Source organism: Drosophila virilis, chromosome 5, assembly GCF_030788295.1.
Source record: "Drosophila virilis strain 15010-1051.87 chromosome 5, Dvir_AGI_RSII-ME, whole genome shotgun sequence".
Taxonomy (NCBI): domain Eukaryota; kingdom Metazoa; phylum Arthropoda; class Insecta; order Diptera; family Drosophilidae; genus Drosophila; species Drosophila virilis.
In genome coordinates this window covers 6203316-6217354 of record NC_091547.1, presented here as the reverse complement: position 1 = coordinate 6217354, position 14039 = coordinate 6203316, and the positions used below count along the sequence as shown (strand labels likewise).

Genomic DNA, 14039 nt, shown 5'->3' with positions numbered 1-14039 from the left:
GCTCACCAGCTGTTAAACTTGTGAATCACTAACAGCAGAGCTAACTTCTTTTGTTTGCCCTTGTTATTGCGTTCTGTTAAGCAGCTGTTATCGTTTTTTAGGTCTTGCATTTATTTTAAAGACTTCGCTGTCAATACACTCAATTAAAATCAAAATCTTTAGACTAGCAGCGTGCTTTTTTGCTTTAGCATATTCTGTTAAACATTTTAACTAACTAGGCATTGCGTTAACTGTTTTCGCTATGTTAAGCAACTGTTATCTAACTTTAGACTGAGTAACTGCTAGTCAACCAGCCTGTTTTGCCAGCTTAACCTGAATTTGTGTTTGTGGCATGCCTGACAAATGAAGCGGCACACATTCAAGCCAAAACCAGCTGCCTCCGTTCGTGTAATCATAAATCATATTAGCTTGAAATTTCGCAACCACACACACACACACACACGCACACACCCTTAGAGAGAGAGGCACGCACATTAAACTGTGATTAACTAGAATGCAATGTTTGCATATAAAGTGTGGCTGTCCTTGGGCTTGTTAGGCCAATGTTTGCGGGTGTCAGCGCCGCCTGTTCACACACATATAAATTAAATTTATGGCCCAAAAAAGTCGGCTAGCATATTTTACAAAAGCCAATTTCGCTGACTGCACAGAATTTGGGAGCTTAAAAAGCTGGCCCCGAAATGCAGCTTTTACTTTTGAGCATGGCGTGACTTGGCAGACAGCAGACATACACACACACACACACATACGCACACACACGTGCAGCACACAAAAATTACAGGCGCTTATTAAATTAATTACAATATTACGTATACGCCATGTCATAGTCATGCTGGCTGGCATTGCTTTCATGTTGCTGCTCGTCGCTGCTTTTGGCATTTCAAAAGTTTTTTCGTGTAATTTATCAAAGTTTTGGCATTTTTGTGTGACTTTCGGCTGGTGCCACGCGCCCACAACACGCAGAAAAAGTGGTAGGCGGCGCGGTGCGTGGCGGCAAGCGGTTTCCAGCGCATTGTCAACATCGCCTGCCAAACGGTAATTAACTTAATGCATACAAAATGTGCCACACACACACACGCACACTGCGACAGCGATCGAGTCACATGTGTCACGCTAGCTCCCAATTTCCCAGCCCCAGCTCCTGCTCCTGGCCCTCCTACACTCAGCTTACACCATTTAGTTAAATCAACCTTTATCGAACCATAAAACTCGATTGCATTCAATGAGCTCATCTGTTGCCATTTTTCTCCACACTCCATTGCAGATACACCGCATTAGCTTTCATCGTGGCCCGGTTAGCGGCATTCTGGTCGCTGGCGCCTGTGATGTCCTCATCTCGGCAAGCCATGACAAGAACATATGTGTCTGGGATCTGGAGAACTACGCGCTCTTGAACACCATGCAAATGACGAGTCCAGTGCTGCGCATTGATATCTCATGGAATTCGGTAAGTGACACCCATTTAGGGCAAAGTTGGGCTAAAGAGAGGTCTCTATAATGTGCCTGACAAATGTCTTTCACTTGCGATGTCTGTGCCATGCAGCGTTCTCATAAATCTATTTGACATGCGTGACATATGTGCAACTAGTTTCTAGGTAAGGCTTGGCCGCACGACATGTACTCCAGTTGGAAAGAATGGCAAAGAAATTGTTGAAAACGTACTAAAAGAATATTTAACGAATAAGCAACGAAACTATGTCAAATGCAATGAACAGGCCTTATCGATTACGAGTTCCCATTTACATTTGAATATATGTAAATATTTTAAATATGTATAGTTTCTGACAAGTGCCTACGATTCGAACTAGCAACCGCTTTTTACATACCTACCTCGAATTGTTTGCCACAAAACATGTTCATTGGAATCAGAGAGTCGAAATTTAGGTTTCCTCTTTTCTACATTCATTTTGTTTCACTCTACAAAGAAGGTTTCTATTCTACTAGCTGATATTTGGGCCATGTCCTTGGGAACTCTTTAAGTCTTAAAGGGCTTTGGCATAACTATGCCAGCTTCTCGTGTGCACAATCAAAATAAAACAAAGGAAAATGTCAAGAATCTTCGTTGACGAGCATGAAACCCAATAACAAGTCTTAGTTCACTTTCCTACCAAATATTTAGCTCTACAACAATCTTCCTTATGTGAGTACTAGCTGCTAGTATCTCGGCGACAGCTTTGCCCATTTGCCTGGCAATTCTTTAAGTCTTTAAGGATTTCTGCAAAAGTATGCCAATAACAACAACAATGAAATGGCAAAAATCTCTGTTGACGAGAATGTAAAACAAAAATAAATCTTAGTTCAGTTTCAAGATAAAATCTCAATTGTCAACGGTTTCAGTGTGTGTGTGTGTGTGTTTGTGCACAGTTTAAAGCTGCATTTGATGGATACAATAACAATATAAAGAAAAAAGATACAGTATACAAAAATACTTGAAGCTAAAGCTCAAACAGGACGCAGCCTAAGGATGTGGGCTAGGGTTGAGGGTGTGGGAAGGTGTAGGGTGGGAGCTGCAGTTGGAACTGTGCCTGGCGGGCTGATTCTAATAAGTGATTTTGGCTTAGAGAGCAGCCGCATTACGAACCAAATCCTTTGTTGTCAATCAGCTTGACAAAAAGCAGCAGCTGCCAGGCGCTTGCTCTTGAGTCTGGAGTCCTGCTGTGCGCGAGAGTGTGTGCGTGCGTGTGTGTGTGTGTGTGTGTGTCTCCATCAATATGTATTGCATACTTAGCAGCAATTTGGCACGCAAAACAATATCAACACGGGAACGGACGCAGACGTTTTGTCAATGGCAGTTAGATGCTAGAGGGCCAGAGGCTGGAGGGTCTAGGAGCTGGAAGGTCTAGGAGCTGCGTGACAATTGATGCGTGCACCAAGTGCTAGCTGTTTGCCCCTTCCCTCTACGTTTGCCATGCTATCTATTGCTATAAATCGAAAGTAGACAGGCGAGTGTCGATTTTGTGTCGCATTTATATCGCGCGCTGAGTATAAGGTACGCATTGCCGCAGGACTCGAATGCCTGTGCCGCATCCGATTACAGGATACGGGCTAAGGAGACGGGGCAAAACATTGCAAATGGCATGCCTCAGGCTCGCTTCCTCCCTCTCTCTCTCCGCTCGCTGGCAATTAGATAACTCATTTTACGCATTTAAAGCCAAAAGTATAACCAAATTGTGGGCTTATCGCATTAAACAAACGTGCCAAAGAATGAAGCAAATTGGCTTTTGAGCACGTTGCCCAATTGCTGTCGATAACAAGGCTGTAAGCAGCTCGTGCTGCCACAATTTCGCTGTGCGCTGTGTGCGGCAAATATTTTTCAGCCTCAAATTGAAATGTAATTCTCGCACATACACACACTCGCATGGCACACTCATATATGCTCTATTGCCGTCAAGCCACTTGAGAGACAAGTCCTTTATGCCTGGCTCGCATTCTTAGGCTCCAGCTCTTGGACAGCCGTGTGGCAAATGGCAAACGGAAATCAACTTTCTTACACTTTGGCTTACATCCTGATGGCTCTGCGGCACGCTAAATTCCCCCATGCCAGACGCCGCCCACACTCCTCCCTTCCGCCTGGAGTCGGGCACATTCTTTCTTTCGTATCGTCTGGCCGGGCATTTCCCCTGAAAATTGAAATGTTGCAATGAGCCAAATGGCCCCAACGCTGGCCTTGGTCCTTGCCATTTGCTTCGACGGCGGCAGCGTGACGAGCTATTCTTGTTGTTGTTGGCATTTTTCAATTTCCCGGCTCGCTTGAAAAACTGCAGCCCAGCCGTTTTTTGCACGGGCACACGGCGAGAAATTTATTAATATTTAAGTCAAATAAAATACTGTAATAGTATGATTTTCTTCGTTGATTTAACTTATGTTCGGGTTGCCTTTTTATTTTTAACAACACGTCTTCTTACTGCTAGTACTGTAGAGAGACTGCCTTCCACTTCTTCTCTGCAGCCGCTTTTCTTTATCGATATTTACTTATCGTACTGTTATAATTAACATAGATAGTGACACTATAATACCCTGGCTAGGGTTACCAATGATGCTCTTATCCTATTACAACTCGGCCATCCTGACAAAGAGAGCTCCCGATCTCTGTCTTTTATATGTGTATCTATCTTTATAACTAATGCTTATTGCCTATTTTCGCATCCAATGCTTAAAGTTTTGGCTATTCCAGATACCAACGTACGGGTTGCGAGATAATTGAAAGCCTTCTACATCCTTTAACAAGTATCTATCATTTTTTAAAATCTTTTCTATACTATAAGGCCCTTTATATCTTGGTATTAACTTTTTTGAAACTCCTGGTGTGCTATCAAAATTTTTTACCATGACATAGTCACCTATTTTATATTCTACTGATACTTTCTTCTTTTTATTAATCCGCTCTTCATTTCTGATTTGAGCTTCTTTTTGATATATTTCTCCACTCTTTCTTATATTTTCTAAATTTCTTTTATCACACGTGTTCACCTGTGTAAACTCTTCTAATTTTTCTTTTAATTCATCAACAACTTTTCCTTTCTGTTGTAATCCGAATAACATTTCGCTTGGAAATTTCTTTATGCTTTTGTGTTGTGTGTTGTTTATTGCATATTCAACATTTTCTATAATAACATCCCAATGTAAACCATTTTCTGGCTCCGCCATTTTTGCCATCATCGGACCCAAGTCTCTATTCAACCTTTCCACCTGACCATTTGCTTGCGGACAACCCGTTGCTATTTTAATATGCGTTACTCCCTCATTTTTTAAAAATTCATCAAACTCTTTTGCAGTAAAACAACTCCCTCTGTCCGATACAATGAACTTAGGTCTACTATACGCTCTGAAATAATCTTTTAATGCCTTAATCGCTTCTTTCGTACTTGTTGTCTTTGCTGTATATAGTCTAACAAATTTTGAAAATCCGTCAACCACCGCCAATATATATTTATTAGCCCTTCCTGCATTAATTGGTCCATAATGGTCTATATGGATCATCTCCCACGGTTTGTTTCCTTTCGGTATGCTATGTAATAGTCCTTCACTCTTACCCGTCTTGGGGGCGAAGGCAATGCATTTTAAACAATTCCCTATATGCTTTATTGCTTTTTCCTTAATATATGGGAACCAGTAACTCTTTCCAATGGCATCGATCATCTTATCTCTCCCAGCATGTCCCAACTCATCATGATATTTGTAAAGTACATGTTCTTCCATATCCTTTGGTACATAAAAAACTAATCTGCCATCATTTGTTTTTCTGTAAATGACCCCATTTCTCATTTCGAATAGCTTGTGCTCTTCTTTTTCTAACATCTTTCTAATATCTACCAGTTTGTCATCTTTGCTTTGGCAAATAACTAAATTGTCCTCAAAACTATTGGATTCAATAACTAAAATGTCCTCATAACATCTGCTTAACGCATCCACATGTTGCATTTGCTTGCCCGATCTATGCACTAACTCAAAATCGTAATTTTGTAGTTCTAACGCCCATCTAGCAATTCTCGGATTTAAATCTATTTTGTTAAGCGTTAAAGTTAAAGAGTTGCAATCTGTCATTATTTTAAATCGTTTTCCCTGCAGATATATACGAAATCTGCGTAATGCGTAAATGATGGCTAGCGTTTCTAACTCAAAACTATGATATTTAGACTCTACTTCGGTTGTTCTTTTAGAAAAATAAAAAATCGGGTGTAATTTCCTATCTTCTTTTTTTTTGAAATAAAACAGCCCCAAATCCCACTGCGCTGGCATCACAATGTAGTTCTATTTCTTCTTTGTAATTATATATTGATAGTACTGGCGCCTCTAACAATTTATCTTTTAACATATTAAAACACTTAAACTCCTCTTCTCCAAACTTGAATTTCTTATCTTTTTTCAATAAATCATATAAGGGTTTAGCTAATATAGAAAAGTTTAAAATGAACCTCCTGAAGTAGGAGCATAACCCTAGGAAACTTTGTACTCCCTGAATTTTGTTTGGTATTGGAAAGGATTTAACCGCTTCTAACCCTTTTTCATCAGCCCTAACGCCTTTACTATCCACCACAAATCCTAAATATTTAACGCTGCTTTTAAAAAATTCACACTTATCTAATTTCAACTCTAATTTGTTTTGCACCAGTCTTATAAACACTTCCTTTAAGGTCTCCATGTGTTCCTTTATGTTTGTACTTGCTATCATAATATCATCCATGTAAACAATTACCTTATTATCTTTTATCATATCACAAAATATGTTATTAACAAATCTTTGAAATACATGTGGCGCAGTTTTTAAACCCATGGGCATCCTAAGAAATTCATATTGTCCTAAAGGGGTAACAAATGAAGTGTATTTAATAGATTGCTCATTAACAAAAACATGAAAATACCCGTTTTTTAGATCCAACTTTGAAAATACTGTTTTTCCGCATAGTCTGTCTAATAAATCGTCGATCAATGGTAGCGGGTAGTTGTCTCTACATATAATTTTGTTCAGTCTTCTAAAATCAATACATAACCTCATGTCTCCAGTTTTTTTCTTCACTAGTACTATAGGTGATGCATACTCTGAACAACTTGGCCTAATGATTCCATCTTTTAAATAGTCGTCTAATAATTCTTGCAACTTTTCTTTTTCCATATAAGATAACCGCCTAGGTGTACAATTAAATACTTTGTCGTTTTCTAATCTTATGCTTAACTCATGTCTTAATTTTGGCTGATTTGGCCTTTTCGCTTTTACATAAGTATTTTCAAATAAATTTTCAAATTCACACTTTGTGCTGTAATCAATATCTTCACTTAAAATATATATATTTTCTCTTTTGTTAGAATCTTCCCAACTTATTGTTAAGATATCCTTCTCAAAATTCTCTTCTAACACTCCCATGATTTCGCTATTCACTGGCGCTTCATTAACATGATTATTAATTTTAACTGCACTGTTTCCTATATCTTCTATAATCACTTTTTCAATCCCGGTTTGATTATAGATAATTTCATCACTAACAACTTCTTCACTATCAGGTTCGAGCTTAAGCTCTCCATAACTAACTATCTCATCACTAACAGTTTCGATCCCAATCACTTCATTTCTAACTATTTCACCACTAATTATTTTATTTCTAACTATCTCATCACTACCAACTTTATCACCAAGCGTTTCCGGACTAACAATTTTCTCACTAACTAATTCATCACTACCAGTTTCATTACTGACTATTTCCTTATTAACGATTTTATCATTTAACAATATAGTTTCATTTTGCTCGTGTTTGATATCTTCATCGTCCACTTTTTTTTGTTTTTCTTTGTAGCTTGTAGCTATGATATCATTTTTACCATTATTCTGGTGATCAACTTTATGCCCGTTCACAATTTTTAATGTTCTTAAATCAATATTTAAACCAAAAGAATCCATAAAATCTCTACCAAGCACAGCGTCATACCTCATAGACTCATTTGCCACAATTATAACATTAAAATAAACATTTATTAACTTTTTCTTCATAAAACATAAAATTTTTCCAAAATTTTTCAATTTACTTTCATTTAAACCTACATACGAATTTGCATCTGGCATACGCTTTACTTTTAATGGCACAAACTTTTCCTTTAAAAATGAAATAGGGCTGCCAGAGTCTATAAGGCATTCTGCAATTATTGATTTGTTAAATGAGTTACTAAAATGAATTCTTAAGTATCTTACATATTTGTTTTCCATATCATACTTTTTATTTGGACATCCTGCTATTAAATGATCCTTTGAGCCGCACGCATAGCAAGATCCTGCCTCCCGTTTGGGCTTTAAACAATCTTTGGCCCAATGGCCCTTAACATTGCAATTGTAGCAACGTTGTTGTTTGTCCGCCTGTGCTTCCTGTGCAGTTTGTTTCACTACATGGTTTCGTACCCGTTTAATTGGCAACTTTATAGCTGCAAACGCACGTAAAATTTGAGCCGGATTGGTAAAGCAATGCATACTAGCTTGAGTGCGCAAGTTTTCGCAAGGTATGCCTCGAATAATACCCTCCATTAACTCCTCTACATCAATGTTGATGTCCTGTGCCAATATGCTTTTTTCGCTAAAATATGTGGCGAACACCTCATCTGGTTTCCAAACCCGATCCTCGAACTTCTGTCGTAGTTCCGACTTCGAAAATCCTCCCCCGAAGGCCAAAACCAATTGATTTAGCATCTCGTCAATCGGAGCAATGATGCGCATAGGGTCTGCATGCAACCACTTCAAAGCACCGCCTTTCAATTTGCTTATACAAAGCAAGTGCTGTTGCATATCATTTAGTCTGTAGATCTTGGCCACATTGAAGAATTGCATTACCCATTTACGCACCTCACTTTCTCCAGTAAATTCTAATAAAATTTCCTTGGCTAACATCATCGCTCCAGTTTGGATGCAATTATTTAAGTTGCCTCCGACAGCGTTGCCACTTTCGTCGATCCTTCCAGCTGCCCCAGCGTTGCCCGCTGCACCAGCGTGATCAGCTGCACCAGCGTTGCCATCCGTTCCAGTGTAATCAGCTGCACCAGCGTTGCCATCCGTCGACCGTGGTCTTTCTTCAGTGTGACCATCCTCTAGCTGCAATAAATCGCCGACTTCACTTTCTTGCTCTCCCCCGTCGCTCCCGCCGATGTGCGAGTTGCGGTTCACCGTTACTTGAAATTCTTCTAGGAATTTTCGAGACGCTTCAATTTCGAGACGCATCAATTTCAGCATCTCGGCGCCATTTGCTATTTCGTCACGCTGTTGTTGCATTATGTTTTGCAACTCATTTTGAGCCTCAATTGTCTGTTCCTTGTTACGTTGAACTTCAAGTTCCTTTGCAGCATCGTCTCGGATATCCACTGGTACCTTATTTAATCTCGCCATCAGCTCAGTTTTGGTACCCTCTGTTGGCAAATTTAGTAATGCCAACCAACTTTTCAATGTCGCTATTGACACGTCATTTATATTTATATTTTCCATTTTGTTGTGTTTTTTTTTTTTTTTTCTGAGTCAATCCCACTTCTGATATTGTAATAGTATGATTTTCTTCGTTGATTTAACTTATGTTCGGGTTGCCTTTTTATTTTTAACAACACGTCTTCTTACTGCTAGTACTGTAGAGAGACTGCCTTCCACTTCTTCTCTGCAGCCGCTTTTCTTTATCGATATTTACTTATCGTACTGTTATAATTAACATAGATAGTGACACTATAATACCCTGGCTAGGGTTACCAATGATGCTCTTATCCTATTACAATACGAGCCAGCATATAAGCACATAAACAAAAACAACAAAGGCGAATACTCGATCTGGCGATGCGCCAATAAGAAAACTAAACTCTTAAAATGAAATTGCGTTTTTATACTCTGTTTTCGCGTTTTTTTTTTTATATATACTCGAAGGGAAGTACAAAAAGAAAGGTAGAGAGAGAGAGGAAGAAAAATGAGAGAATAGGGGGTGCTTGAGACTTTCTCTACGAGGACAGAAAAGAACAATCGACTTAGACAAAACATGAAGCGAGAGTGAAAAAGGAAAGAGAGATTTAGAGAAACTAGGGAAGAAATTTACATGTGTCATTCAAGTAATCCTCCAGAGAAGTCTGTGATGCTAGTGAGGACTGATCCTTTGAAAAGGTGGCATAACAGCTGTTTCACAGCCATATCAAGCAGTTTTTCCAGAGTATCTAGCAGTTGGTCAAAAGCGGCTGCATTGCTTTAACTTTCTCAGCAGCAATTTTGCTCAGTGCACGAACTGTAAAAATTGCAACTGTGCAACTGTGGAATGCAATTTATTAATATTTGATTGGGTAGTCGGGTTTGGCAAGCAGGGAGAATGCGGGCCTGAGAGGGGAAGAGGATTGTCGGAGTTGGCCTTTTGTCGCCGTCAAATGGTGGGGAATGCATTAAAATGGCGCTGAAAATGTCAATTAATTACATTCAATGCACATTGTATGTGCGTATATCTGCCGTTAGGTATTCCTGCTGGCCCTCTGCGAGGACAATGCGCTCTACGTGCGCACCTTGGCCACCGGCAAGGAGCTGCACACGCTCAAGGGACACAAGTCGCGGGTGAGTCGCGGCGTGCAACGAGCCGGAGTCAAACGGCAAATGGCATTTACCTTCCTATCCTTTTTTGTTGTAATCCCGCACAGATACGCACCATATGCATTGGCAAGGACAGCCAGCGGTGCGTGGTCGGCTGCGAGGATACGCGGGCGCTCATCTATGACATGCACTCCGGCAAATTGGTGCGCTCAATGCCGCCGAATCCGGGTCCAGTTACGGCCGTTTATGCCATGGACAATGATGACTTTCTGATTACCGTTGGCGGCAACAAAATCACCTTTTATTCGTTCAGGAACGAGGAGCTCTATGTGAATCCGTACTCGCGGCATCCGCGCCGCAAGCGCAGCCTGAAGCGGCACGCCCAGGCGCAGCGTTCGCCCTCGACCACGTTACCGCCGATCACATGCTTCGACTTGTCGCGCGACTCGCAGCAGCTGGCGATTGCCTCCGGCCGGAGTGTGCACATGATGCGCATCAATACGCCGGAATATCAGAGCACACTGGAGGGTCACACCTGTGTCGTCAATTGTCTGAAATTTGCGCCAAACGGCGAGTTCTTGGCCACGGGCGGCGAGGATCGTCTGGTGCAGATCTGGACTCTGGCGCTGGGCGAAATCAATCACACATTCAAGGGACATGCGGCGCCAGTTATGCAGCTGGTGGTGCTCATGGACTCGCTGCGCGTCATCTCCACGGATCGTGAGTCGATGATGCTCGTGTGGATGGCCGACTCGGGCAATCTGCTCCAGACCATACAGGGTCCGTACAAGAAACTAGCGGCCACCAACAACATGCGCTTCGCCGTCTCCACGAATGGCGACAATACCCTAAAGATCTGGTCCCTAACGCAGGAGGATGAAAAGTATTCCGTCTCGCACTCGGACGAGATAACCTGCTTCGAGATTAGCGCGGACAGCATGCACATTATAACTGGCTCCAGGGATATGTCGCTGAAGGTGTGGCAATCGATGGGCGGCAAGCTGAGCCAGGTGCTCGTCGGTCACAGCGATGCGGTCACCTGTGTGGCCGTCTCTGTGACCAATAAAACGCAGGTCATCTCCGGCTCAAAGGATATGAATCTGATTATATGGGATTTGCTCACCGGGGAGGAGGTGCACACATTGGCCGGCCATTTGGGCGCTGTTATTGGCGTCAAGGTCTCCGCCGATGGTGAGTCAGCTGGATAGCCTGGAGGTCCAACAATTTCTTAATACATTGCTGCCTCTCCTCTCCTGTCTCTTCCAGGCTCCACGGCTGTCTCGGGCAGCGATGACAAGACGTTAATTGTGTGGGAAACGAAGCGTGGCCTGGCGCTCACATCGCTGCAGATGCACGTGCCCTTCACGCACTTCGACATCAGCCTAGAAGTGTCCCGTGTGCTTGTCCAGCTGGTGGATAGCTACAATTTGCCCGTCATCTGTTTGCATAATACGCCGGCACAGTATGTCAAGCTGCCGACCTATTCCGGTCCCAGCAAGGATGTGGAAGGTAAGTCTGAATCATTGCCCCCTAAACAGCCACATCCATAACCTACTCTTCGTTCTTGCTGCTCCGACACAGATTTGCGTCCACAGGGCCCCAAGCGACAGATGAAGCGGCTGCTCAAAAAAGAGGTCTCCCTGGACACATACACCTGGCAAAAGAAATATGGCCATCTGACCTCCTCCGTGATGATGGCCCAGGTGGATGAGCGCCTGAAGCGACGCTTCAGCGTCTCGGCCAGCATGGAGGAGATCTCGAAGATAGCTGAAACCAAAACGGGCGCCTCCCAAGCCAACTTGGGACCGGAGCAGGCGGCGCTCGCCCAGTCCCAGCATTTCGATCAACTGGAGGCGCTGTGGAACAAACGTTCGCCGCCTCGACGACGTCACAATGCGGTAAGTTGCCAGCCACGCCCACTGTCCTGTTGTCTGCTGTCCATCTGTCTGCTGTGTCCTGTGTGTAGTCCTAGTGATGCGCGCGTGTCACGAATGCCACGAGTTTGCTTTTGTAGACGCGTTCTCATCAGCTGTGTTATCTACTTGTTTTTTTTTTTCAATTTTCATTTCGTTTTACTTTTATGTTGACTTCTTGGCTTCGTCTCTGTTCGCTTACACGCAAAAGGGTCTGTCGCGGCAGACGTCGCTGGTGGAGGACCGGCTAGAGTCCTCCGACGATGATGAGTATCAGGATGAGCGCGCAGGTATGTTGTCAGCCTCCTACGACCACATCCATATGCTCGCACGCTTGCCCGGCATCCGAACCCTGCACGATGCATGGAAGACCAGTAGCTTGCGTGTCTCTCGCACCAAAACCAAATTTTATGTCAGCACGCCACCGCACCACAGCAACAACAGCAACAACAGCAACAACAACAACAACAACAACAACACTAATCCCGACAGACATGACAGCCAGAACAACAACAACGCCAGCAATTCCAGCTGCCCTCCGTTGAACCAGCAAGCGCCCGACTTGGTGCGCGATCTGCTGCAAACGGAGCGTCCAGTTAGGGTGCGTCAGTTCTTCCACTGGCCCAGCTTTAAGCCGCATTTGTGGCGCAGTCGCAGTCGCCGACGCAGCCAGAGCCGCCAGCGCCAATGTCAGTCCCTGCTGCCGCATATCCGTGTCAATGTGCCGGATCGTCTGCCACATGCCACGCCCATAATAGTCGTGGAGAACTACGATTGTCGGCAGGTGCGACGACCGCGCAACGATCTAGTGCTGCATCCTCAATCCACACAGGCCACTCTCGGCACCATGGCTGTGGAGCGTGCCAGTCCCCACCTGGTTGCTAGCCCAGCGCCAGCTGAGCCCGCTAAGAAACTGGGCCGCACGACCAGCTCCTGTGGCTTCTGGGGCCGCCGTTGGCCGCTTTTTCGTGGCAGATCTGAGCAAAAAGTCCGCACCACGCCCGCCGAGCCGCCCACCGCCGATTGCAATGACTGTGTGACGCAATGAACGACCTTACACCCCACTACGACCTGCCACCAGTACGACCTGCCCCTGTACACCCAGCACATACACATGTAGAGCAAACGCACGGACCGCTACACTACTTTTTAACCAATTTCTACATTGCACTACAAAACTTCTGTTTATTCTAAGTAGTTTCTAGCATCTTTTATTTTGTATAAAACTCCTTTTGCCATGCGTACGCTGCAGGCTGCTTTTTAAGCGGAGCTAGTCGCAGATGTATGTTGGAGTGAACTGTGCATTATTTATTCTTAGTTTTATAAAGGAGTTATATTTATTACACACACTGTGAAGCAATTTGTCCTAGTCAGTCGTCCGTGTAGCTTCTGCGCCAATTATAAATTCGAGATTTTCATTTATTTTATTATGTTTTTAAGAACCTTGGCAATAATAGCATAAATATTTATAGATTCATAATAATATAATTGTAAACAGCAATAAATATTATCCTCATTTGTTTTTTTTATTTCAACCTTTTTTTTTCAATCGTGTGGTTATGGAGTTATGTCGTTTTAAAGCGATATAGCTCCGCCGATCTAAAAAAAATCTTGGAGATATGACGTTTCAAAGCGACATAACTTTGCCGTTAATCTTGGCGGTTTCTATGGACCTCCCCGAGTAGCCCTTCCCTTTTTGACCGAAATCGCGCTTTATTTGCCCGAGATATGACCATTTAGAGTTTTCCAAAAACGTGCGTGTGGTTGTGCACATATTAGTAAAAGAAAGCATTGCATACTTTCGAGCTGTCCGCATAATATGCTTGAGCCTATTAGAATAACAGTTTTACTGCATACTCTTGGGCCGCGCATAAAATTAGCCCTTTACAATAAGCACGTGGCAGCGACATAGCTCCGCCGCTCTAAATAAATCTTGGAGATATGACGTTTCAAAGTGACATAACTTCGCCGTCGATCATGGCGAGATTATGTCGTTTTGAAGCGACATAGCTCCGCCGCTCTAAAAAAATCTTGGAGATATGACGTTTCAAAGCGACATAACTTCGCCGTCGATCTTGGCGAGATAATGTCGTTTTGAAACGACA

At 42.9% G+C, this 14039-nt stretch overlaps 2 protein-coding genes across 12 annotated transcripts in view; one reads left to right on the top strand and one right to left on the bottom strand.

Moving 5' to 3' along the window:
- The window catches only part of LOC6624884 (protein qui-1), a 73571-nt gene that overhangs the window by 52724 nt on the left and 6808 nt on the right, over positions 1-14039 (top strand). For 5 of the 10 annotated variants that reach the window (XM_070210245.1, XM_070210246.1, XM_070210244.1 and 2 more), the window contains 6 exons: positions 1265-1447; positions 9950-10045; positions 10129-11212; positions 11288-11530; positions 11603-11919; positions 12146-13463. In XM_070210245.1, the coding sequence (XP_070066346.1) occupies positions 1265-1447; positions 9950-10045; positions 10129-11212; positions 11288-11530; positions 11603-11919; positions 12146-12982 (2760 nt within the window). In that variant the 3' untranslated portion in view covers positions 12983-13463. Of the gene's footprint in view, positions 1-1264; positions 1448-9949; positions 10046-10128; positions 11213-11287; positions 11531-11602; positions 11920-12145; positions 13464-14039 lie in introns of those variants that run through there. The other 5 variants (XR_004303922.2, XR_004303923.2, XM_032436057.2 and 2 more) reach the window with 2 other exon arrangements.
- On the bottom strand, positions 3826-9230 carry LOC138911402 (uncharacterized). Of its 2 annotated transcripts, none has more exons than XM_070210252.1 (2): positions 7682-9230; positions 3826-7626 (listed from the first exon to the last, which is right to left on the bottom strand). In XM_070210252.1, the coding sequence occupies exons 1-2, from the start codon at positions 8954-8956 to the stop codon at positions 7615-7617; spliced, it is 1287 nt and encodes a 428-aa protein (XP_070066353.1). In that variant the 5' UTR covers positions 8957-9230; the 3' UTR covers positions 3826-7614. The 2 variants fall into 2 exon arrangements, with proteins under 2 accessions (XP_070066353.1, XP_070066352.1); XM_070210251.1 differs by having other exon boundaries at positions 7704-9230.